The 25,029-nt window shown below is 45.9% G+C and overlaps 1 protein-coding gene across 2 annotated transcripts in view; it reads left to right on the forward strand.

The window, feature by feature from the left end:
- The first annotated feature begins 14,655 nt into the window (after positions 1 to 14,655).
- Positions 14,656 to 25,029, forward strand: part of cilp2 (cartilage intermediate layer protein 2) — a 47,124-nt gene continuing 36,750 nt past the window's right edge. The window contains exons 1-3 of one of the 2 annotated variants that reach the window (XM_072594378.1): positions 14,656 to 14,863; positions 20,484 to 20,594; positions 24,706 to 24,975. In XM_072594378.1, coding sequence (XP_072450479.1) covers positions 14,791 to 14,863; positions 20,484 to 20,594; positions 24,706 to 24,975 — 454 coding nt within the window. In that variant the 5' untranslated portion in view covers positions 14,656 to 14,790. The remainder of the gene's footprint in view (positions 14,864 to 20,483; positions 20,595 to 24,705; positions 24,976 to 25,029) is intronic. The other variant, XM_072594379.1, reaches the window with a different exon arrangement.

The raw sequence follows: 25,029 nt of genomic DNA on the forward strand, positions 1-25,029 counted from the left end.
TTATGGGGAAAAGGCAGGAATTGAGGATTCTCAGATCAGCCATGATCTCATTGAATGGCAGAGCAGGCTCACTGGGCTGAGTGGCCTCCTTCTGTTCCTGTGTCTTATGGTCTTATTGCAGAAGGAACACACTGCTGCTACCAGGCATAGGTGTTGGAGGGTCTGAATGATTGAGAATGTGGGACCTGTCAGGCAAATTCAGGGCCCTGCCTTGCTTTCTTTCAAAGTGAGGTGTTGGTGAATGTCAGGGGGCCACAGTTGCATCATCAGTCGCTATAGAAAGTGGTCGCCAACTCACCCTCTCGCCCTGCAGTGCTGGCCAACAGCATGCAGGAATACAGGAACAGGAAGAGGCCATTCAGCCCCTCCAGTCTGTTCTGGAATTCAATCAAATCAGGAAGTGAAGGTTGCAGGTACAGTCACAATGTTTCAAAGACATTTGGATAAGTTCATGAAGAGGGAAGGTTTGGAAGGATATGGGACAAATGCAGGCAAATGGGACGAGTTTAGTTTGGGAACATGGTCAGGGTGGGCAGCACTGCTGCCTCACAGCACTAGGGACCTGGGTTCAATTCCAGCCCCGGGCAACTCTCTGTGTGGAGTTTTCACATTCTCCCTGTGTCTATGTGGGTTTCCTCCCACAGTCCAAGGTTATGCAGGTTAGGTGGATTGGCCATGCTAAATTGTCCATAGTGTCCAGGGATGTCCAGGCTAGGTGGATTAGCCATGGAAAATGCAGGATTAGAGGGATAGGTTAGGACAGTGCCTCTCGGTGGGATGCTGTTTGGAGAGTCAGTGTGGACTCAATGGACCAATTGGCCATTTCCACACTGCAGGGATTCCATGATGACGAGAGTCATAAAGATGTACAGCACAGAAACAGACCCTTCAGTCCAACTCGTCCATGCTGACCAGATATCCCAACCCAATCTAGTCCCATTTGCCAGTATCAGACCCAAATCCCTCCAAACCCTTCCTCTTCATATACCCATCCAGATGCCTCTTAAATGTTGCAATTGTACCAGCCTCCACCACATCCTCTGGCAGCTCGTTCCATACATGTACCACCCTCTGTGTGAAAAAGTTTACCCCTTTGGTCTCTTTTATATCTTTCCCCTCTCACCCAAAATCTATGCCCTCTAGTTCTGGACTCCTCCACCCCAGGGAAAAGACTTTGTCTATTTATCCTATCCATGCCCCTCATAATTTTATAAACCTCTATAAGGTCACCCCTCAGCCTCCGAAGCTTCAGGGAAAACAGCCCCAGCCTGTTCAGCCTCTCCCTGTAGCTCAAATCCTCCAACCCTGGCAACATCCTTGTAAATCTTTTCTGAACCCTTTCAAGTTTCACAACATCCTTCTGATAGGAAGGAGACCAGAATTGCACACGATATTCTGAAAGTAGCCTAACCAATGTCCTGTACAGCCGCAACATGACCTCCCAACTCCTGTACTCAATACTCTGACCAATAAAGGAAAGCATCCCAAATGCCTTCTTCACTATCCTATCTACCTGCAACTCCACTTTCAAGGAGCTATGAACGGGGTCTGTTTCCATGTTGCATGATTCTATGACATTTGTCAAGGACATTATTGGGAATTAACTGATGGGAGTCAAGTATACCAAATGCCTTCTTCACCACCCTACTTACCTGTGATGCAACTTCCAAGGAAGTAGATAACTGCACCCTTAGGCCTCTTTGTTCAGCAACATACTCTTAAGTCCTGCCCTGGTTTGTCTTTCCAACATGAACACCTCGCATTTATCTAAATTAAACACCATCTGCCTTTTCTCAGTTGTCATGAAGGACTCTCCTTCTCAACCTTTCCCCTTGCCTGAGGTGTGGTCACCCTCAGGTTAAAGCACCACCAGTCACGTCTCTCTCTCTCTCTAATGAGAGAACACCCTGATGGTCCAGTAAGATTTTGATCCATTACTACTCCTTAAGTGCTGGGTATGAGAACCTTCACCCACTCCCCCTTAGCCCCTGATCGATTCTGAAACCTGCCACAGTGCATCAGCCAGGGTACAACACACCTTCAGCAGAAGGGAGCACGTGGGGCCCACATCAATTGATTCGTAGGAACATAAGAACTAGGAGCAGGAGTAGGCCGTCTGGCCCCTTGAGCCTCCTCTGCCATACAATAAGATTGATCTTTTCATGGCCTCAGCTCCACTTACCCGCCCTCTCACCATAACCCTTAATTCCTTTACTGTTCAAACATTTACCTATTTTTGCCTTAAAAATATTCAACAGTGTAGCCTCAACTGCTTCGCTGAGCAGGGAATCCCACAGATTCACAACCCTTTGGGTGAAGAAGTCCCTCCTCAACTCAGCCCTAAATCTACTCCCCTGATCCACTGGAACAGCATTTATACAGCCACTCAACAGGAAACCTACAGCTGTCTGAGGTAACAGCTTCAGGCAAGTTCAACTTACAGTAATCAGCAGCCAGTTCAAAACTTAAGCACAAAAGCCCTCACACAAATAGGCATCTCTCAGTAATGCAACATGCACTTCAAAACACCTGTTTTTCCTTTCTTTAAATAACCCATTCAAATGTTGGTCTGCAATCCTATTCTGCCGTACTCTGCAGAGCTGAGTCCTATGTCTAAGCTGTTGTCCACGAGGATGAAGATGTATTTTGTGATTCCCTGGGACAGTAGCTTCCTGCACTTTGAAACTGCTGCAGTGAATGTGCTACACACGACACAATCGGCCTGTTTGAAAATGTATAAACACTTTCATTTCAAATAAAGATTAACGGGAGGGAGTGACGGAGAGACTGCCTGACATTCCAACGCTTTGCCATTTGGTTGTATTTCTTGGATCTCCTGGGACTGTCAGAAATGCTTTGGGGAATTTATCAGAGAGCCAAAGGAAAATTTTCAGAAGCTTTGATGTTTCTACATTTCATCGGCTTCAGAAGGAGAATAATCCTCAGCTCAGGCCCATTTACACTCACTGCGACATGTTGGAGGCCATTCAGCCCCTCAAGCCTGTTCCACCATTCAATCTAGTGACATTTGACCTTTACGTCAAACCCCAGTTTCCATCCTTTGCTCTGTAACACCCTTTGATACCTTTACTGACATGAAATTTATCAACAAACAACTTGCATACACATGTACATATTATGTAATATAGAGGGAGAGAGTCTGTAATGGAGTAAGTTGACTTTTGTCTCTGCTCCAAGAACTTACCCCTGCTTCTGGCATTTACCCTGCTTCTGGCTTCTATCACCACTCCTGACCTTTGCCCCCACTCTTGGCATTTACCCCATGTTTCTTGTCTTTGCCTCTGCTCCTGACCCTCTCCCCCAACTCCCAGTATTTACCCCCGCTGATGGATCTTCCATACCAGGGTCCACTGACGAAATTTGACCTCAGTGTATCCACCTGCACACGCTCAGACAATTACACCATTTCACACAGAATATGGCGTCACTGAGCGTTCACACAGAGAGCCACTTTCTGGCTCAGGGATGTCTCATGCCTCTAGCTCACCTCACTGGGCTCCATTGCACAGACACAGACCACCATTTGACACATTTTCTCCAAACCAATTTATAAAGTCACTCTCCCCTGCGTTTTCCTTCTAACCCTACAAACTCTTTCTCTTCAAACTATTATCCAATTCCCTTTTGAAAACCTTGATCAATCTCCCTTCACCTCACACTGATCACAGGTCTTAAGCTCTTGCTGAAAAAGGAAGTTGGTGGCTCAATGGCTAACACTGCTGCCTCAGAGCACTGGGGACCTGCGTTCGATCCCAGCCTCGGGCGACTGCCTGTGTGGAAGTTGCATGTTCTCCCCATGTCTCCCCAGTCCAAAGATGGGCAGGTTTGGTGGATTGGCTGTGGGAAACATGAAGTTATGAGATACAGACAGGGTGGGATGCTTTTTGGAGGGTCAGTGCTGGTTCAATGGGCCAGATGGCCTGCTTACACATTGTAGGGATTCTTGGATTCTCCTGAACACCTTCCATAGCTTGGAGATGGGAAGATGTGCAGAAACACAGGGAAATGCAACCACTTGCTCTCTATGTGACAAGGACCTGTCAAGATCATTTTCATCCCATGACAGTAGCTCTGCAAAAATACATTTTTCATTCTGCCTGACACAAGGTCACAATCAGGTTCTGACAGGAAAATAAACTCCCTAATTAGTTACCACTTTCCTGCCTTTCTCTGTAACCCTTATTCCCCTTACTGATTAGAAATCTCTCTCAGGCTTGAATATTCTTATTGACCCAGCTTCAACAGTTCTCTGTGGTAAGGAATTTTCACAGAATCACTACCCTCTTACAAACCACAGGATCATAAGACATAGGAGCCATGAATTAAGCCATTCAGTCCATCGAATCAGCCCTGTCATTCGATCATGGCTGATATGTTTCTCAACCCCATTCTCCAGCCTTCTCCCTGTAGTCTTTGATCCCCTTACTAATCAAGAATCTAATTGTCTGAAGGACACTTAATGATTTGGGTTCTACAGCCTTTGGTGGCAATGAGTTCCATAGATTGACCACCCTCTGGTTGAAGAAATTCACCCTTATTTCAGTTCTAAAGGGTTGTCCCTTCACTCTGAGTCAGTGCTCTTGGGTCTTATTCTCTCTTACTAATGGAAACATTTTCTCCATGTCCACTCTATTCAAGCTGAAAAATGTGTTGCTGGAAAAGCGCAGCAGGTCAGGCAGCAGCCAAGGAACAGGAGAATCGACATTTTGGGCATAAGCCCTTCAGGATTCCTGAAGAACGGCTTATGCCCGAAACGTCGATTCTCCTGCTCCTTGGATGCTGCCTGACCTGCTGCGCTTTTCCAGCAACACATTTTTCAGCTCTGATCTCCAGTATCTGCAGTCCTCACTTTCTCCCACTCTATTCAAGCCTCAGTATTCTGTAAATTTCAATCAGATCTCCTGAAACTCCACCGAGCACAGACCCAGTGTTCTCAACCACCCATCATGTGACAAGCCCTTCATCCCCAGGATCATTTTTGTAAACCTCATCCAAGGCCAGCACATCCTTCCTTAGATACGGGGCCCAAAACTGCTCACAATATTCAAGCTATTCCTCCTCATTTCTGTCTTAAATAGGTGTCCTCTAATTCTGAGATTATATTGTCTGGTCCTGGACTATTCCACAAGAGGAAAAAACCTTTTCTCATCTCCCCTGTCAAGTCCCTAAGGTCGCCTCTCACTCTTCTGTACTCCAATGTGTACAGGCCCAATCTATTCAACCTCCCCTCATAAGGACAGGTTGGACTGAAGGGTCTGTTTCCATGCTTTACATCTCTATGACTCTATAAGTCAGACCCTCCATAATTGGACTCAACCTAATGAGCTTCCTCTGCACTGCCAAGGCCAACTCAGAGGAACTTCAATTATTTGAAGGACACGATCGGGGAGTATTTTGTTCAGTTAATCAAATGCCAGATAACAGAGTTGGCCAAGCATCGGGACCATGCGATCTTGTTCAGATAATCTGAAATTCAGTTAGTCAGATGCCGGATAATCAAGGTCCCTCTGTATATCTTTCCTTAGGTAAGGGAACCAAAACTGTTCACAATATTCTAGGTTTGGTTTAACTAGTGGATTGTATACTTTTAACAAGTCTTCCCTGTTTGTATCCTCCATTCCCTTTGAACTAAAGGCCAACACTCTATTTGCCATCCGTATTACCTGCTGAATTTGGATGTTAGCTTTTTTGGTGATTTATACATGATGACTCCCAGATCCCTCTGTGCTGCAGCATCCACTTGAATGACATTCAGCTCCTCCTGTTCCCCAGTTGCTGTTTTTATCAGCATCGGTCTGGGTGTCCCTGTAGTGGCTTCAGTTAGTCTGTCACTGAACATGGCGCTTTCTTCAACATTGTAGGATTCTGCGGGGGAAGGGGAGAGTGGTTACGTCCTCAAGCCCAGAGCCGTGAATGGACTAAGTGGACTTTTGAATTCTCTCTTTAGATTAGATTCCCTACAGTGTGGAAACAGGCCCTTCGGCCCAACAAGCCCACACTGACCCTCCAAAGAGCAACCCACGCGGACACATTCCCCTACATTTACCCCTGACTAATGCACCTAACACTACGGGCAATTTAGCATGGCCAATTCACCTGACCTGCACATCTTTAGATTGTGGGAGGAAACTGGAGCACCCTGAGGAAACCCACACAGACACAGGGAGGATGTGCAAACTCAACACAGTCAGTCGCCCGAGGCAGGAATTGAACCCGGGACCCTGGTGCTGTGAGGCAACAGTGCTAACCACTGAGCCACCATGCTGCCCATCATTATAATATCCATGGAAGGATGGTTACTCTGATTTTTTTATTTCTTTATTTTTAGGTCACAGGAAAAAAATACTTAAAATTGGAGATGATGCCAAAATTTCACCAGAGGGCTGAGGTGGAGTGTGAGGCCTAGGGTACTTGTCGCTCAGGAGGGGAAACAGTGCAAGGCTCAGCGGTGAATGGACTGTTGTTTTATCGATAAGTAATGATTGGGAGGTTGTAACAGAGACAAGGTGTCAAAGTCCCGAGGAATGAAATGGAGTGCACACCACAAAGAGCCTTTGTTTATGCCTCTCTAACAACACCAACCCCACTCCTCTGCATTCTCCTTTATCTCTTCTTCCTAAAAGCAAACCTAGAGTTTATTTATCTATAAATCTGAGCCACTTCCGATACTTTTAATGTACTCTTTTAAATATTCTAATCAATCTTGGCCCATCTTCAAAGGAAACCTTCTGAATGCATCTCTGACTATCTGCATCTCAAAGCTCTTTTACACAAATTATCAGATTTTGGTGGCATTTAAACTGGCAAAAACACAGAATGCTTTAAAGATGAAATTCCCACACATTTTTTAATTGTGTATAGGCTTAAAATCTCAGTTTCATCTTCACGCAAGTAACTGATGTATTAAACAATCCCAGGAAGAATGGCATTCCATTGAAATGAACATAACTAGTCCTTTTTGAGATTTAATAGTTCTCTCGTTAGAGGATCTTGCACCAGGGTTCTCATGAATTAATTTCATAACATGTGACCTAGATCTTAAGAAACTTTTGTTGTTTTCTGCCATTGGTTTTCAACATGAAACGCTTCAAATTCACTGAACTGAATGAAGATAGATTCTCAAGTCTCTGAAGTAGGATTTGAGCTCACAAGTGGCTGATTGAGATGCTAGACTGCTGTTCAGTACATCACAGCTAACATCACACTGGTACACGAAAACATTGCAAGGCTATGGGCAAACTGCAGAGAAATGGGACAAACTGGATAGCTCTTTCAAGGAGCTGGCATTAGCACAATAGGATGAATGGTCTGTCCGAAGTGATTTGATGACTTTACTTTGAACAGGACAATATCCGCTAAAAACTTACGAATCAGACAATGGAAGCCCTCCAACCCAACACACACGACAAAATTCCAAACTCCCAAATCACTTCCCATTCTTTCACATTATATTGCAATCCTCATGAATTGAGCATTAAAATTCCAAACTCCCAAATCACTTCCCATTACACAGAAGTTCTAAACCAGACAGAACATGTAAACTGGATGCTTGTGTCCAAGAAATAAGTCTCTCGGTGCATTGGGAATGAGGTTACTGGAGTCTGTCTGCACTTGTAATCATCCTTAACTCTTTTAACCTAAAGGCCATTCTTAATAAAATACTTCTCTTTTCCCATTCATATACCAGCTGTGTAAGCCATCATCCGCACCTTTCAGAAACAACACCTATATTTTTGTTGAAGGATACAAAATGTTTACCTTTCTTGCTGTAAGAGTCAAATTCCAACCTTTGCAGGTTTGCTTTTGCACAAGTAAATGTGAAAGTGATGGGGTGAGTTCCTCTGCTCTTGCCCCCAGTGAGGGCCATCAGTAACTTTCAGCCATGGCTCAGTGCTATTGATGGTTTTACAGTCAAATCTGATCATCACTCCAGCTCCTTTCTGTTGCATGCAGTCCGTAACGTTTACATTCACAGTATCATAAAATGCTTTTGTTCAACCAGCCATGCACTGCATCTTATAAAAGGACATGCTATCACCCAATTGCCTCTGAATGTTTGTGTCCCCACACAGTTGAAGAGGCCAACACTTGCCAAATTCCATTCCAAAGACTTGAGCACAAGAATGAAATGACTCCAGTCTGTCGCACTGTCGGAGATGCCATCTTTCAGGTGAGGTGTTAAAGGGAGGCCTCATTGATCCTATTGCTGAATGTGAACATTGAAAGGAAGGGCACGGGAGTTCACACTGTCTCAGTCCAACAGTTAACCCTCGAACAACGTCTTTGGATGGGTTTAGCTGGTCAGGGAGACTTTCCCCATTATGGGCTCTCATGTGCAAATTGGCTGCCACTAATCTGCAATGGTGCCTGTATTTTATGAGGCACTAAATGTATAAGTGACCTTTATCCCCTGCTGTATATCATGTTGATGACTCCCCTCAGCTATCAGCTTGCCACCCAGGAACATTGAAGCAGGATAGGTCTTTCAGCCCCTCAAGCCAAATCCACCATTCCATTGTGATTGCAATGAATCTGAGTTCCCTGACTGGGGCTGCTAACGTGGTCCAATCAGGGACTCCTGGCTGTCAGCCTGGTCCAATCAGGGAGCCCTGGCTGACAGGTATAAAGAAGAGGATCAGTTGTTCTGTTCACATTGAGAGCTGGCTCTGACGGAGTTGGATCAGTGTCAAGGACCCTCCACGTGTAAATAAAGGGGGACTTGGTGATGGGATACTGGCCTCTGTGGAATTATTTCACTGGCAACGAGAGAAACGTACGGTCCTGAAGAAATCTGATCTCAATAGTTGCCTTTGAGTTCGGGGTAAGCATATCTGGCATTATGCCTGTGTTCAGGAAACTTGACTGGTTCAATTCTGCCATCAAAGCCTGGGCCCAGTATATGAAACAAACAACATTGGGCCAAAGGAAAAGCAACAAGCAATTCTCCTGACAGCTTGTGGACTCCCTTTTTTTTGGTTATTTCTCTGAGACACCAGATACCAAATCCTTTGAAGGATTGATGGATTTAGTTAAAGAATATTATGACCCCAAGCCTTCTCCAGTCTGAGACACTATCAGTTTTACTCAGCAATTTGAGAACTGGTATTGGGATTTTTGATAAGGTTAAGATGATGGCAGAGGCATGCGATTTTGATTTAACCCTCAATGAGATGCTAAGAGACCGTTTGGCATATAGGATTAATGATGAAACCACACAAAACTGCCTACTAGCTGAAGCTGAACTGCATTTCAAACAGGCACTACATCTGGCTTTATCATTGGAAAATGCAGAAAGTGGACCATATGAGTTGCAGGGTATTCCAATTGAAGTGGACACCGTTACCAGTCTGACTGGGCTGGGGAACACCACTGGAGTGAAGGCAATTGCACGGCCTCACTCAGGACATACCCTGGACAGAGGGACTCCAGGTCAGCCCACAGCAAAACCCCAACACAAAGCCAAACCTCGTCCAAACGGTTAACATTCTCTTCAGGATCCAGGCTGGTGAGCCATTGTAATTGCTGCCGGTATGCAGACACGAGACAGCAAAAGAGACCCAGTAGGCCTGAATTCCTGATGAAGGGCTCCTGCCTGAAACGTCGATTTTCCTGCTCCTCAGATGCTGCCTGACCTGCTGTGCTTTTCCAGCACCACTCTAATCTTGTCTCTGATCTCCAGCATCTGCAGTCCTCACTTTTACCCTGATTGTGAAGCCTGACGGGTCAGTTCGCCTTTGTGGGGATTTTTAACAAATGGTAAACTGCTATTCGCGGCTGGATAAATACCCAATCCCTCACATAGAGACTGCATACACAAAGCTGGCAGCTGGGGGAGGGTGGCAGGGAGGGGAGGGGGTGGTGAAGGGTGGTGTGGTTGTGTTGGGGAAGGTTGTAAGGGGGAGTTGGGTGGTGCTGTCTTTCACGAAGCTGGACATTATGTGTACTTGCGGTTGGAGGAGGACTCCCTGAAGTATGTGACAATTAAAATCCATAAGGGTTTGTCCCAATATATGTGACTACCATTTGGGCTGTCGTCAGCCTCTGTAATCTTTCAGCAGGTGATGGAGAACGTTTTGCAAGATCTACTGCAGGTCGCCATTAATCTGAATGATGTGCTAATAAAAGGGAAGATCAATAGGGAACACTTAGACAACTTGGACAATGTCCTTAGACATTTCTCCCAGGCAGGGGTACACCTGAGAGGGGAAAATGTTTTCTCTGGGCACCCCACATGACCTACATGGGCTACAGAGTTGACAAGACCAGGTTAAACCCATTGGAAGAGAAAGTGATCCCACGCCTGTACCGGAGCTGAGGGCTTTCCTTGAGCTGGTGACCTTTTACAGGAAGTTCACACGTAACCTGACTCCATCCTGGCACCTTTGCATCAACACTGAATAAAATGGTCGTGTAGCCAAGCTGCAGCTTTCTGGGAAGTGAAGAAACAGCGATCATCCTCGAAGGTGTTGGCAAACTATAATCCTAAGCGAGATCTGGTATTGACATGTGATGCCTCTCCATACAGCATGGGGTGGTATTAGCTCAGATTAGCCCAATGGAGAGGAACACCCAATAGCATGTGTGTCCAAGACTTTGGCTAATGCAGAGCAGAAATATGCCCAGATACAGAAGGAAGTTTTGGTGGTCATACTTGGAGTCAGGAAGTTCCACTATTACTTTTGCGGACATAGATTTGTAATAATAATGGACCAGAAATCTCTGCTAGGTCTACTTGAAGATGAGAAGGCAGTGCCACTCATAGCTTCAGGCTGAATCCAGTGGTGGGCTCTAACTCTGAGTGTGTGTAATTACAGCTTGGAACACCGTTCAAAAGGCCAAGTAGCAAATGCGGATGCACTGAGCCCCCTCTTGCTGGCAGATACATCCCAAGGATATCACTACCACTGGAAGAGTCTGGAATAGTTTTACATTTTCTGAGCAAGTCACAGCTGACAATATCAGACTTTGCACGCAGAAAGACCATAAGACCATAAGACATAGGAGTGGAAGTAAGGCCATTCGGCCCATCGAGTCCACTCCGCCATTCAATCATGGCTGATGGGCATTTCAACTCCACTTACCCGCATTCTCCCTGTAGCCCTTAATTCCTTGTGACATCAAGAATTTATCAATCTCTGCCTTGAAGATATTTAGCATCCCAGCCTCCACTGCACTCTGCGGCAATGAATTCCACAGGCCCACCACTCTCTGCCTGAAGAAATGTCTGTTCTGAATTTACCCCCTCTAATGCTAAGGCTGTGTCCACGGGTCCCAGTCTCCTCATCTAACGGAAACAATTTCCTAGCGTCCACCCTCTCCAAGCCAAGATTCGGTCCTGGCAAAACAGAAACAGCTGGTGGGAATGACAGGAAACTAAAGGGCGGTTACAACCAGAATTGAAGGCTTTTTTGGACCTGGAGAGACCAGCTCACAGTGGAGGACGGCACATTATTATGGGGAGCAACAGTGGTTGTCCTGAGCAAAGGTCGCTGCCAGATACTGGCTGAACGCTACCAGGGTCATCCAGGGGTTTCTAAAATAAAGATGTTTGTGAGATGTTGTGTCTGGTGGCCTGGATTGGATATAGACATAGCTGCATTGGTGGGACAGTGCCCAGAGTGCCGCCAAGGACAAAAATTACTGCCAGCAGCTCCCCCCCATCCATAGAAATGGCCAGGTAAACCCTGGACTCGGTTCCATGTCAGGTGCACAGGTCCTTTCATGGGCTCAATGTTCTTAGTCCCTGTGCATGCCCACTCAAAGTGGCTGGATGTGCAGAGAGTTCATTCACCAAACACAGGGACAACGGGAGGGAAACTGAGCACACTTTTTGCAATACACAGACTCCGGAAGTGTTGGTCATAGATAACGGGCCATCATCTACCAGGTGGGAATTTGAGTATTTCCTAAAGGCAAATAATATTTGCCATACAAGGACAGCCCTATACCATCCATTGTCCAATGGTCTGGCAGGAAGAGCAGACTAAACTTTGGAGGCAGCCTTAAAGAACCAGCCTACAGCTTCACTCGATATCAAACTGTCCCGGTTTGTATTTGATTGTAGGACCAACTCTCAGGCAAACACAAGGATAGCTCCAGCAGAGTTGCTAAGGGGTTGAAGACTCCACACGAGGTTAAATCTGATCTTCCCAGACCTGGGGCAGGGGGTAAAATGGTATCAGGAGCACCAATACCAGACACAAGACACTGCTAAGTGAGAGAAACAGTTTACTTCAGGGCACAAAGTTTGGTGTAGGAACCACAGGAATGGCCCTGCATGGGTATGGACCATGGTCGATGTGAGGCCTGGTCCAGTGATGTATAAAGTTCGAGTCAGAGAGATGGTCCTGACCAAGCACCTGGACCATTTGAAAGCTGCAAACTCACAGACGGTGCGGGAACAAAACATCCCTGGCCCCTCAAAGGCCTTTCCAACTGTTCTCCAAACCTGTGGGCTCTCCCTCTCCATCAAGCATTGAAGGTACCTCAGAATCAGAGATGAACACAGGGATATCGCTGCCTTGGTCGCCTGAAGAGGAGAATGAATTTCTTCTGAGACACAAGAGGTGATCTCCTATGTGCTACACACCACCCGTATCCAAGGCAGAGTCAGAGGAGCCTGACCTGGTGCTGAAACACCCCTAGGAGGAGCTACAAGAAAAATAACGGGACTCAGAGGAGGAGGAATGTAGTGATTGTAATGAAGTCAGCCAGGTGGAACTCATAGAATCTGAGTTCCCTGATTGGGGCTGTGAATCTGATTCAATCAGGGAGCCCTGGCTGACAGATATAAACAGGAGTGCCAGAGGTTTGATTCACTCTGAGAGCTGGCTCTGAGGGAGCTGGATCAGTGTCAAGGACTTTCCCCATGTAAATAAAGGGAGACTTGGTGACAGGATACCAGCCTCTTGGTCATCTGCTGCAGTGCCATTTTCCTAATGTATGGGAAGGATAGATGCTCCATCTGGCTGAATAAGGGGAGGGGAAAAGGTTGAACTTAATCAGCTAAGTGAGGTCCAGGCAACTTCAAACTGCTGGAGAGTCCTACCTGAGAGCTAAACACACAGGATCTTCATGGTAAAAACAATGACTGCAGATGCTGAAAACCAAATACTGGATTAGTGGTGCTGGAAGAGCACAGCAGTTCAGGCAGCATCCAACGAGCAGGATCTTCATGACAGCTCAACCAATCAGAATCAGCTGGATTGGAGCTTCCAGCTGAGGCCCCAGTCACTGGGCTCTGGAGAGAATGGAACAGCTAGTCCAGGGCCCCAACCAAATCTCAGACCTAATCTTCTCCACCCCTGGGCAAGGCCCAAATGGCCAAACCCTCAGACCCATCGGAGAACTGGTGAGGTCAGGATGGGCCGGAAGGGGGTGATGTTCTTTGAAGGATGGTCACAGGCTCGTGGGCCAGTATTGGCACATTCTGACAGTCTCCTGTTCCATGGGAACAACCACGGACTCTAAACGCGAAAATCATTCAAAAATGGAAATCTTCTCAAGTAAATATAGAGGTTTGGTTCTTTTTTTGGAACTTTACATCACAAGGCATCACGAACAAATTGAGCAGTCTTTGGAAGAACCTGGTCATGAAAGAAATGCCTGTATTTATATAAACCCCTGTGCAGTTTTCAGGAGGTTAGCAAGGCGATTACAGTGAGCTCATCACAATTACAAACTCACTGACATTACAATGATAAATGAAGTGAAAGGTGAAGTGAAAAAGGAACACCGGGTTGGGGGGGGCACAAACATTTTTGCGATGTGCAGCCAATGAAGCATTTTTTCAAAGTGTAGTCATTGTTTTGGGTAAGAAATGTGGCAGCCAACTTGCACACAGCAAGATCCCACAAGCAGCAATGCGATTTATCACCAGGTCAGCTGTTTTCAGTGATATTGGTTGAGGGATGAATATTAGTCCCTGGACACTAGGGTGCCTCTACACATCTGCAATATGTGTTCTTTCATGTCTACTCGAGAGAGCACAGTACATCTTAGTTTAATACATCGCCCTCAAGACAAGACCCCAGCTCTGACAGTGTAGCTCCTCCTGATCACTGACCCTGGAGCATCCATATGTACCTGCAGTGGGGCTTGAACCTACAATAGCATCGAGCTTAGGGCCAAAGCTTACACCTTCACAGTTGAACAGCATGCCAATAGTCACAGCAGCTTGACATCTGGATCCACTAGCAATCTTCTGAGGGAGAAGTGGGGGTCAGAAATTCACCCGACACTCCAGTACCCCTTTGGAATTTAGTCTTGTTTTCCACTCACATAAATGCAGGCCATTATAAATCAACTCCATCCCAATAGTTCATGCAAATAGGCACCACTGAGGCACAGCCAACTGTAACAAGAAAAAAAACCAAACTGTGCCAAACTCCTGGAGTTTATACTAAAAGAGTTGGCTCACTCCAGCCAGGTGGCAAAGAAAAACACTGTCTATGTTTTTTCTTCAAAACATTTGGGCGGGGGAGGTAGGGGTGGGGGGATGGTGGTGGATGCTGGGTTTTAATTTCCACTTCCCACCCCCGCCTTCCCAGAGCTGGGAATGTGGACCCAAACCTTGGGCCAATCACACGGACTGAGAGAGCAATATAAAGCCAGAGCAGACAGTCAGAGCTCATACATCCCCAGTCCTGGGCCAGTCACAACATCTACTGACTGCCCGGACAGCAACAATACTTTTACAAAGTTTTGTTTTAAAGTTTGGGGGAACCCCCAAAAAATCTAGAATATTAAAATAAAGAGTCAGTGGGAGAGATGAGAATGCAGCTGGGAAAAGTTCCCTTGTTCCTTTCCCTCCTCGTCTTCCAGCAATCTGTTTCAGCTCAAGGTAAGGAAACTTTAAATGTTTGAAGTGATTTAAGAATCCTGAACGTTCAGCCATTCAACCCCTTTAAGGGGATCCTGAATCCCTCGGATAAAAGCGACTTTTATCTGAGGCCAGCCCGGAAGGTTCCAGCTCAAGGTGTCTTATTGCTAATTGCTCATCAATGATTCCCTTCCCAGGCTCCCTGACCTGATGGGAATCGCTTCCTCTCCTATCCCGGGGGCTGCACAGTTCACTGGGAGCTCTGTTCCCCGGCTCCTTTGCTCGTTGGGACCGGGATGCTGAAGAGCTCAATCCAGGAGACACCGAGCTTTCTTCCCTTCCCGTGGAACCCGGGCTGGCTGAGAGAGTCTCGGCTGAAAATGTGTCCGGCTCAGGGCAGGATCTGACTGCTCTGCGATGCCTTCCAAAGTCAAATAGCCGCCTGGGACTAGCGCGTGAATAATAAGCTCTCGGGAAAGGTGCTTCTATGGAAGCGAGCCAGTGTTAACATGCACATGACACACCCGGGATATCGGGTTCCTGTGGCAGTATTATCAGACATTTGAATGGATCTCTTTAACTGGAGAATCCCTACGTTGTGGTAGACCCTCTGAAGAGCACCCCCCCAAATCCCAGCCCTCTCACGCTACATTTCCCATGGCTAATCCACCTAACCTGCACATCTTTGTGACTGTGGGAGAACATTCAAACTCCATACACACAGTCGCCTGAGGCTGGAATTGAACCCAGGTCCCCAATGCTGTGAGGCAGCAGTGCTAACCACTGTGCCACTGTACCAGCCCATGGTAATGTTAATGATGATCTCTCTCTCTCTCTCTCTCTCTCTGGAAGGCTGTAACACTGTATCCTGCACTCTGTTCTGTTACCCTGATACACTTGTACAATCTGCCTGTAAGAACAACACTTTGCTGTCACGTATACTGAGGTATAGTGCAATAAATCATTAATGTCCCTATCTCTGATCCAGGAGGTCTGGATTCAAGTCCCACCTGCTCCAATTATGTGTAATAACAGGTAGGTTAGTTTTTGAAAAAGTGGGGCTAACTAACAGATGTCAGTCTCCACAGACACTGTCAAACCTGTTGAGTTTCTCCAGCGTTTTCTGTAAAAACAAAAGGGCTTACACGGAACACTGACTTACCATAAATTAGATTTGATTGGTTTGAGGAAGTCGCAAGGGTAATAATTTGACTTGGTCAAAATTAGAATGGATTTTAAATGTAACAGATACTTTTTGATGAGCAGTCCCAGTTGCAATACAAGGAAATAGCAACCATTCTGTGCACACCATGACGAGCTCATACCCTTAAACCAACACCATTAAAATATAGGTATTAGTCAGCCCAGCAGAGAAACTCCGGTGTACCTGATCAAATAGTGTGAGGGCAGATAAAGCCTTGGGTTTAATGTCTCATCTGAAAGACAGCGCCTCCCACAGTGCAGCTCTGGGATTACTGGCTCAAAGTCTCCAGTGGAATTTGAACCTTCAACCTTCAGAATTTCAAGTCAAAATTAGCCACAATCAACCAAAATGCAAATCTTTGAGGTTCTCTTTTTCACATTGCAGTGTCAGTCTCTCAATATTTTGGTAACCTGCAAGTCATTGGTTCAAATTTCTTACAAGGGAAACAGGAGGAATTAATGTTACAGTTCAACTTGTGCTGTCTCTCAGCCCTCTGTTTCTAGTTTTCTAAGAAGATGAGGAATTTGGGTTCCCACAGTGCCTTGAGGAGGTCCCAAAACCTTTCAAAGATACTGCTGTCATTTTTACGAAGCACATTTACTGTGAAAACTGTAGAAAAATGCAGGAAACAATTTGCAAACAGTAAGATCCCACAAGTAGCAATTAAATTACGACCAGACAGATTAATAACCATTAAACGCATTGATTAGCTACTGTTTTAATGGGGCCCAGATTACTCAAAGGATTGATATGTAGGAACAATCTCTTTATAGAGAAGCTCTTGGGTTCCATTCCTTGTGAGGTAACTGCAGTCTTAAACTGTGTTTAAAGTGGGCAGTTGGTCATGTTGAGCAAAAAGCAATAACCAATTAGAAATTTGAATTTTAAACAAAAAAAGACACATAACTGCAGATGCTGGAAATCAGAAACGAAAACAGAAATTGCTGGAAAAATGCAGCAGGTCTGGCAGCAAATGTGGAGAGAAAGCAGAATTATCGTTTTCAGGATCTAGTTCTGAAGCAGGGTCGCAGGACCTGAAATGTTAATTCTGCTTTCTCTTCACAGATACTGCCAGGTCTGCTGAGTTTTTCCAGAAACTTCTATTTTTGCTAGAAATTTGAATTGAAGCCCATTTCTAAAATGAGCTTGAACTCTCAACTTGAGTTTATTCTGGCAGAAAGAGCTGTGTTTGCTGAATGAAATAAAGCCTAATGTGAAGACAAAGTTGAATAATCAATTTAGAATCCTGCACTTTTAAAACTCCTTAACTGGATGGGAATCACTTTGGGGCTTCCTAGGTTCATGAAAGGTGCTATATTAATGCAACTCTTTCTCTTTTACTTGGTTTATGTATTTATACCCTTTTTGGATCTGCTTGGAGTAGTGCAGAGGTTACAGTTTGCGCTGCACACAGGGTGCTATATAAATATAGCTGCAGGTCAGAAGGAAGCTGAAAACAATCGGGCAGAAAGGTCACCAGACAGAACGCTCATACTTGTTGTATAGTGGAGCACTTTGGCAGTGCAACCATGTATTACCAGTGGGTACAGGTTAGTCACACTCACACAAGCTCAGTTCACATGGAGATGGTGGCTAGAGTGTTTTCGCTTCGTTTTGAGTTCTGCCGAAGATTGTCCCTCACTAGGAGAGTAAGAAGATTCCTCCCAGAGACTGAGCGGATGGGAGAAGCCACAATGGGGTGGGATGGTGGCTGAGGAAGTGGCAGTTGCAATGGTGGGAATTCCAGGATTAGCTCCACCATCAGGATGGATCCGAAATCGTCATAGAGCTATACAGCACAGAAACAGACCATTCAGTCCACCTCATCCATGCCGACCAGATATCCTAAATTAATTTAGTCCCATTTGGCCCATAACTCTCTCAACTCTTCCTATTCATACACCCATCCACATGCCTTTTAAATGTTGCAATTGTACCAGGTTCCACCACTTCCTCTGGCAGTTCATTCCATATACACACCACCCTCTGTGTGAAAAAGTTGCCCCTGAAGTCCTTTTTAAATCTTTCCTCTCTCACTCTAATCCTATGCATTTAGTTTGGACCCCCCCCCCCCCCCCAACCCAGGGAAGAGTCCTATCCATACCCCTCAAGATTCTATAAACCTCTATAATGTCACCCCTCAGCCTCTGACACTCCGGGGAAAACAGTTCCATGCTATTCAGCTTCTCCCTCTAGCTCAAACCCTCCAACCCTGGCAACATCCTTGTAAATCTCTTCTGAACCCTTTCAAGTTTCAACATCCTTCCAATAGCAGGAAATCTTCAGTTAGAGGAGGAATTGGAATCTTTTTGCCTTTGTCTGCCTACAGTGACCCTTCAGCCAGATCAAAAGGTGACAAATCTCTGAAATGAGGCAAATCATCCCCACAACTCATTTGAGGGCAATTAGGGATGGGCAATAAATGCTGGGTCAGGAGATTGAGAAATAAGAAGTTGGGTGAGGGTGACCGTAAAGCAATCGTCCTATTCACATTCAAATTCTTCAGTAATGCCCCTTTGTTAGAGAAGGCTGCTTTTGTCCAATCAGAACCTAACAACATTCTGGGGTTCACCAATGACCAGAACTGAACTAGACCAACCATAAAATACTGCAGCTACAAAATTACGTGGGACCCTCCTGTGAAGTGCTTCACAGGAGGCTCCCAAGCACTGAGGATGTCACCTAGACAGGGGACGAAACATCTGCAACACAAATTCCCAGCTCGGCGTACAGAACCACAACAATGAGCACCCGAGCTACAAATCTTCTCTCAAACTTTGAGCTACAAAATTACATCAGAGGCTAGGGATTCTCTGGTGAGTAACTCACCTCCTGACTCCCTAAAGTCTGTCCACTATCTACAAAGTTAAAAATCATCCAACACCAGGTTAAAGGGTGTCATTGCGGCTCAGTGGTTAGCACTGCTGCCTTACAGCACCAGGGACCTGGGTTCGATTCCAGCCATGGAGAACTTTCTGTGTGGAGTTTGCACATTCTCCCTATGTCTATGTAGGTTTCCTCCCATAGTCCAAAGATGCATTGGTTAGGTGAATTGACCATGCTAAATTGCCTGTAGTGGTCAGGGATGTGTAGGTTAGGTGCATTAGTCAGAGGGGAATGGGTCTGGGAGGGTTACACTTGCTGGGCCAAATGGCTTGTTTCCATACTGTCGGGATTCTACGGTCCAACACCAGCACCTCCACATCATCACCACCTACAGGCACAAGTCAGGAGTGTGGTGAATACTCCCCACTTGCCTGGATGGGGGCAGCTCCAACAACACTCAAGGAGCTTGACACCATCCAAAGCAAAGCAGACTACCACATCCACTCCAGCCACACCCCCCCCCCCCCCAAGACTACCACATCCACTCCAGCTCCCCACTGCCCCACCCCCACCCACTGACACCCAGTAACAGCAGTGTGTACCATTTACAAAATGCACTGCTCAATAAGCAGCAGAGAGACTGCGAGGAGATAGGACTGTTTTCCTTACAGTAGGGACTGCTGAGCAGATTGAAATCAGGATAGAGTTTGAAAGGGTCTAGCCAGAAATTACTTTGGCTAGAAGGAAGGTCAGTTACCAGATGTGCAATCAGTTTTAGGTGCTTGGCAAAAGAACCAGAGAGGAGATAGAATTTTATTTTTAACAGAGGGAGTTGTTGTGATCTGGAATGTACTGCCTGAATCAGGGATGGAAGCAATTCAAGAGAAAATTTCACAACTGAACCGAATAAATACTTGAAGTTCAAATTTTGCACAGCTATGAGAAAAAGAACAGGGAAGAGGAGAACCAATTGGAATCTCTTTCAAAGAACCAGCACAGGTATGATAGGCCGAATGGTCTCCTCATGAAAGAATCTGGGAAGATGTTAATTTACTCACTTGGTCCTATTTCTGAGCTGGTAGAAACTCACTGGGTTCAAACGGAATGATTACAATGCTGACAAAGGCCATTTGACTGATGAAGGGCTATTTTCCTGCCCCTTGGATGCTGCCTGACCTGCTGTGCTTTTCCAGCACCACTCTAATCTTGACTCTGATCTCCAGCATCTGCAGTCCTCACTTTCACCCATTTGGCTCATTGTTTACACCAGTTTTCTGAATGAGCAGTTCAGGTATGGCACAGGGTTAGATACAGGGTAACGCTTCCTCTACACTGCCCTCCACCATCAAGCACTCCCAGGATAGGGACAGCATGGGGTTAGATACAGAGTAAAACTGTTTGTACGTGGGGATATATGTAGATCCATACACAAGAATTTAAAAGACACTGTAGTTTAGTCGAGTCTTTGGAGGATGTTTTAAAGCTTCCACCTGCAACATGTGCAGAGGTTGTGACCCCCAGCTCCTGGTCACTTTACAGCTGTGTGGGTGATCCTATTCTGTCGTGGGTCTTGTATCTTAATCAACGCTTTCTGAAATTCTCTATTTCTAGCAGCAGTTTCTGCAGCTGCGGAACCGAATCAGGCCAGAACCCAGAAATGGGAGCAGGTTCGGAGGAGGAATCGGAAACCAGGTGACAATGAAGTTCAGCACCTGAACCCAGGTAAAGGCAACAGGTCCAATCCAGAGCACCCTCACCATTCCATTATCAACACCCCAGCCCCAGATTCCAACCCTCACTAAAACACACAGCCACTCTACCTGGGAAGCAGGCAGCAAGGGAACAGGAAATCCAAAAAACTCTCAGACAAAATGACACCTAAATATTCCAAATTCTGGAAGGATGAAATTAAGACTAAATATGTTGATAATACTTAGCAGGTATTATCTTTATAAAGGGAAACAGAATTAATGTTTGTGTGTGATCATAACTGGGAAATATTCCCTTAAAGGTGGAAGAGCTTTAGTAGGCCATTGAGTCCACTCTGTCATTCAGTGAGATCATGACTGATCTGATAATCCTCAACTCCATTTTCCTGCCCTTTTCCCCCTAAAACCCTGACTGATTAAAAATCAGCCGAGAGAGATGGTCTTGATGATAAGCTGAGAGAGGTAAGTACTCAGTCGGCTGCTAATGGGGAGGGTAAGTGACATAGAGGAGGGTGATCACGTTCTGAAAAAATTATTAAACATGGTGTTGACTCCTGAAGGCTGTAATGTGCCTCGACACAGCATGAGGTGTTAAGACCATAAGACATAGGAGCAGAAATCAGGCCATTCAGCCCATCGAGTCTGCTCTGCCATTCAATCATGACTGCTAGGTTTCTCAACTCCATTCTCCTGCTTTCTCCCTGTCTCCCTTGAACCCTTTGACAATCAAGAACCTATCTATCTAATCTTATATAAACTCAATGACCTGGCCTCCACAGCTTTCCGTGGCAAGTGAATTCCATAGATTCACCACTCCCTGGCTCTTGCTCCTCCAAATTGCACTGGGATTCTCTGGAGCACTGCAGTAAGCTTGACAGAGATGCTGACGAGGGAACACAGTGGGGGTGGGGGGTGGGGTGGGTGTTGAAGAGGCGGGGAACTGGGAGCTTCAGGTCACTTTTACAGAGAGAGGGTACAGTTCCACAAAGTGGTAGCCTAGTTGGCGTTTCACCTCCCCAGTGTTGAGGAGACCACACTGTGAGCAGTGAATACATTCAACTGGATTGAGTGAAGTGCAGGTAAAGTTTGGGCCCTTGGATACTGAGGAGGGAGGAGGTAAATGGGCAGGTGTTACACCCTCAGCGATTGCAGGGGAAGGTGCTGTGGGGGAGGTGTTGGTAACGGAGAAGGAGTGGAATATGTCTGGTGGGGGCATCTTGCTGGAGGTGGCAGCAATGGCGGCTGATGATCCTTTAGATGCTGCGGTGGCGAGGTTAGAGGTGAAGACCACAGGACCCTTAAGGGAGTGAGGGCAGAAGTATAGAAAATGGGTAAACATGGCTGAGTGACTGGGAAACAGATAATGTCTACAGGAGGTGTGAACGGTAGGATTTGGAACAGCGGCCATTATTTGAGCTCTTGAAACAATGTGGGACGTGGGGGCAGGTTTAAATTTTAGCTCCTATTCCTAGTTGCAGGATTTTATTTGGAGTATTTCTACAAGGGTTTCATAACAATAGCAGTGACTCAGCCCATGCTGCTTCACTGAGATGTTTTCAGTTTTCATGGCAGAGAAAGAGCAGCAGCAGAGAGAGGGAGAGAATATCCCTGGGAAGTGTGACGGATTGACAGCTCCCATACACTAACAGTTCACTCGCCCATCAACAGCAAAGTAGGTTGCTGGGCTATCACACCATGCCCCCTCGCTTTGAACCGTATCCAATACTGACGGCAGCCGGTGATGGTGTCGTCAGCATGCCCAGTCAGTGACCTACATTTCCCTTCATTTCTTCTGTCTTTATTTTGTTTTTCTGACTCCCAGCTGGGGCACGTCTCGATTATTCACCCGTCACCTGAGACTGTGATTATTCATCAGCCATTCGAATGTTTAGCAAAACACAAGCACTTGACATTTCAATGCCAAAAGAGCAATTCTGCTTAGAAATTGTGGAAAACAAAAATCAAATCACTTCGGGGAGAAAAAATCCCCAGAAAAACAAAGAACTGCGGATGCTGGAAATCAGATAGCACTTTGAATATTGCTCTGATCACAGACCTTTAAATAAATTTAACCCCAGGCTGTCCCAGTCCTTGGAGGGCTTGAAGACAGTGTAAAGAGAGCTTTACCCTGTATCTAACCCCGTGCTTGCCCTGTCCTGGGAGTGTTTGGATACTGTGTAGAGAGAGCTTTACCTGTAGCTAATGTTGTTGTAATCTCTGGGTCTCTCTCCAGCTCTGCACTGTCCTTTCCCCTTTATTGCCCAGTCTGGAGCCCTAAACATTAGTCCCATACCCTGTCCTTCAATATCCGTCACTGGAATTGGAAAGGCTCCTGCAAACTGAACTGAGTCACTGACCTTGAGCTTCTCTCCCTATTCCTGTTCAATGTGTCCTCCTCCTGGAGCATTCAGTGCGATGTTTTCAGACTCTCGTCTTGTTTCTCTGATTAACAAACAGACCTTAGGGTGCGAACTCCTTGAAAGTGTAGTCACAAGGTAGACAGGGTGGTGAAGAAGGCGTTTAGCATGCTTGCCTTCATTGGCCAGTGCTTTAAGTATAGGAATTGGGAGGGCATGTTGTGGCTTTACGGGACACTGGTTAGACCCCTTTTAGAATACTGTGTTTAATTCTGGTCTCCCTGCTATAGGAAGAATGTCGTTAAACGCAAAATGATTTGGAAAAGATTTACAAGGATGTTGCTGGATTGGATAGTTTGAGCTACAGGGGGAAGCTGAACAGGCTGGGGCTGTTTTCCCTGGAACATCGGAGGCTGTGGGGTGACCTTTATAGAGGTTTATAAAATCATGAAGGACATAGATAAACAAAAATCTTTTCCCCAGAGTGGAGGACTCTAGAACTAGAGGGTGTAGGTTTAAGATGAGAAGGAAAATAGTTAAAAGGGACCTAAGGGACAACTTTTTCACAGAGGTTGGCACATGTATGGAATGAGCTGCCAGAGGAAGTGGTAGCGGCTGGTACAATTGCAGCATTTAAAAGGCATCTGGATGGGTATATGAATAGGAAGGGTTTAGAGGGATATGGGCCCATGTGCTGGCAGGTGGGATTAGATTAATTTGGGATATCTGGTCAGCATGGAAGAGTTGGACCGAAAGGTCTGTTTCTGTGCTGTACCTGTCTATGATTCTAGTATCACAGCTCCCTACACTGAAGGATATTTCATTTGTATTTGAATGAATGTGACCAGCCTTTTCTGTACACAGCCGATCCCGCATCAGAATTTTGTAAAGTTGGCTGCGTGTGGAATATTGACCAGGACACTCTTGAGCTTCCCAAGCATTTCATCTTAGAGTGCCATAATCACTTGGAACACCAGAGGGAGTCTGGGTTTAATTCCTCACCAAAAGGAGAGTGCCTCAGACAGTGCAGCACTCCCCTCATTGGATCACACCAAGATCTGTCTGTGATCACCACTGAGAAAAACTAATGTGTATTGGACAGGGTTTAGTTTCCCCTTCGTTCTGGCTCAGTTGGTACTACTCCTTTCCTTGCCATCAGAAGGTCCTAGTTTGCCATCCAAACTCCTAATCCAGCAATGTAAATATAAAGTTCAAGGCTGATGCAGAGTCATAGTCATACAGCACAGGAACAGACCCTTCGGTCTAACCAGTCCATGCTGACCAGAATCTCAAACTAAACTAGTCCCACCTGCCTGCTCCTGGGTGAACTGTTAAATCTAGGGCAGTCAGGTGGATGTGAAATATCCTTTTGGCACTATTTTATCGTACAGCTGGGGGTTTTCCCTCCTGTCCTGACCAATATTTATCCTGCAGCAAAAAAACCCCAATGTTCTGAGGAAGAGTCACTGAACCTGAAATGTTAACCTTGCTTTCTCTCCACAGATGCTGCCAGACCTGCTGAGTTTTCCCAACAATTTCTGTTTTTATCCCTCATCAAATGTCTCAAAATCAGACATGGTCTGGTTGCTGTCATGTTGCTATTTGTGGGAACTTGTTGTGCGCACCTTGGCTGCCTCGTTTCCTGATTACAAAAATTATGACTCTTTCCAAAGCGATTGATTGGCCATAAAGCACTTTCGAGATGTGGTGACAGGCGATACAGAAATGCAAGTCTTAACAACTTGGCATTTTTTGCTTTGGGCACAGATGTGACGGAGTGGACGTCCTGGTTCAACATCGATCACCCCGGTGGGAACGGAGATTTTGAGCGTTTGGAAGCCATCCGCTTTTATTACCGGGAACGGGTGTGTGCCCGGCCACGGTCTATTGAGGCCCGTACGACGGAATGGGTGAAGGCAGAACAAACTGGCGAGGTTGTCCATTACAGCCCAGACAAGGGCTTCTGGTGCATCAACAAAGAGCAGTCAGAGGGCAGGATCTGCTCCAATTATCACGTCCGCTTTCAATGTCCTGTGGGTAGGTGGCATCTCTCCTGATCCCAGAACCCTGACCAACATTCCTCTTCAATGT

Source organism: Chiloscyllium punctatum, chromosome 24 (assembly GCF_047496795.1).
Source record: "Chiloscyllium punctatum isolate Juve2018m chromosome 24, sChiPun1.3, whole genome shotgun sequence".
Lineage (NCBI taxonomy): Eukaryota > Metazoa > Chordata > Chondrichthyes > Orectolobiformes > Hemiscylliidae > Chiloscyllium > Chiloscyllium punctatum.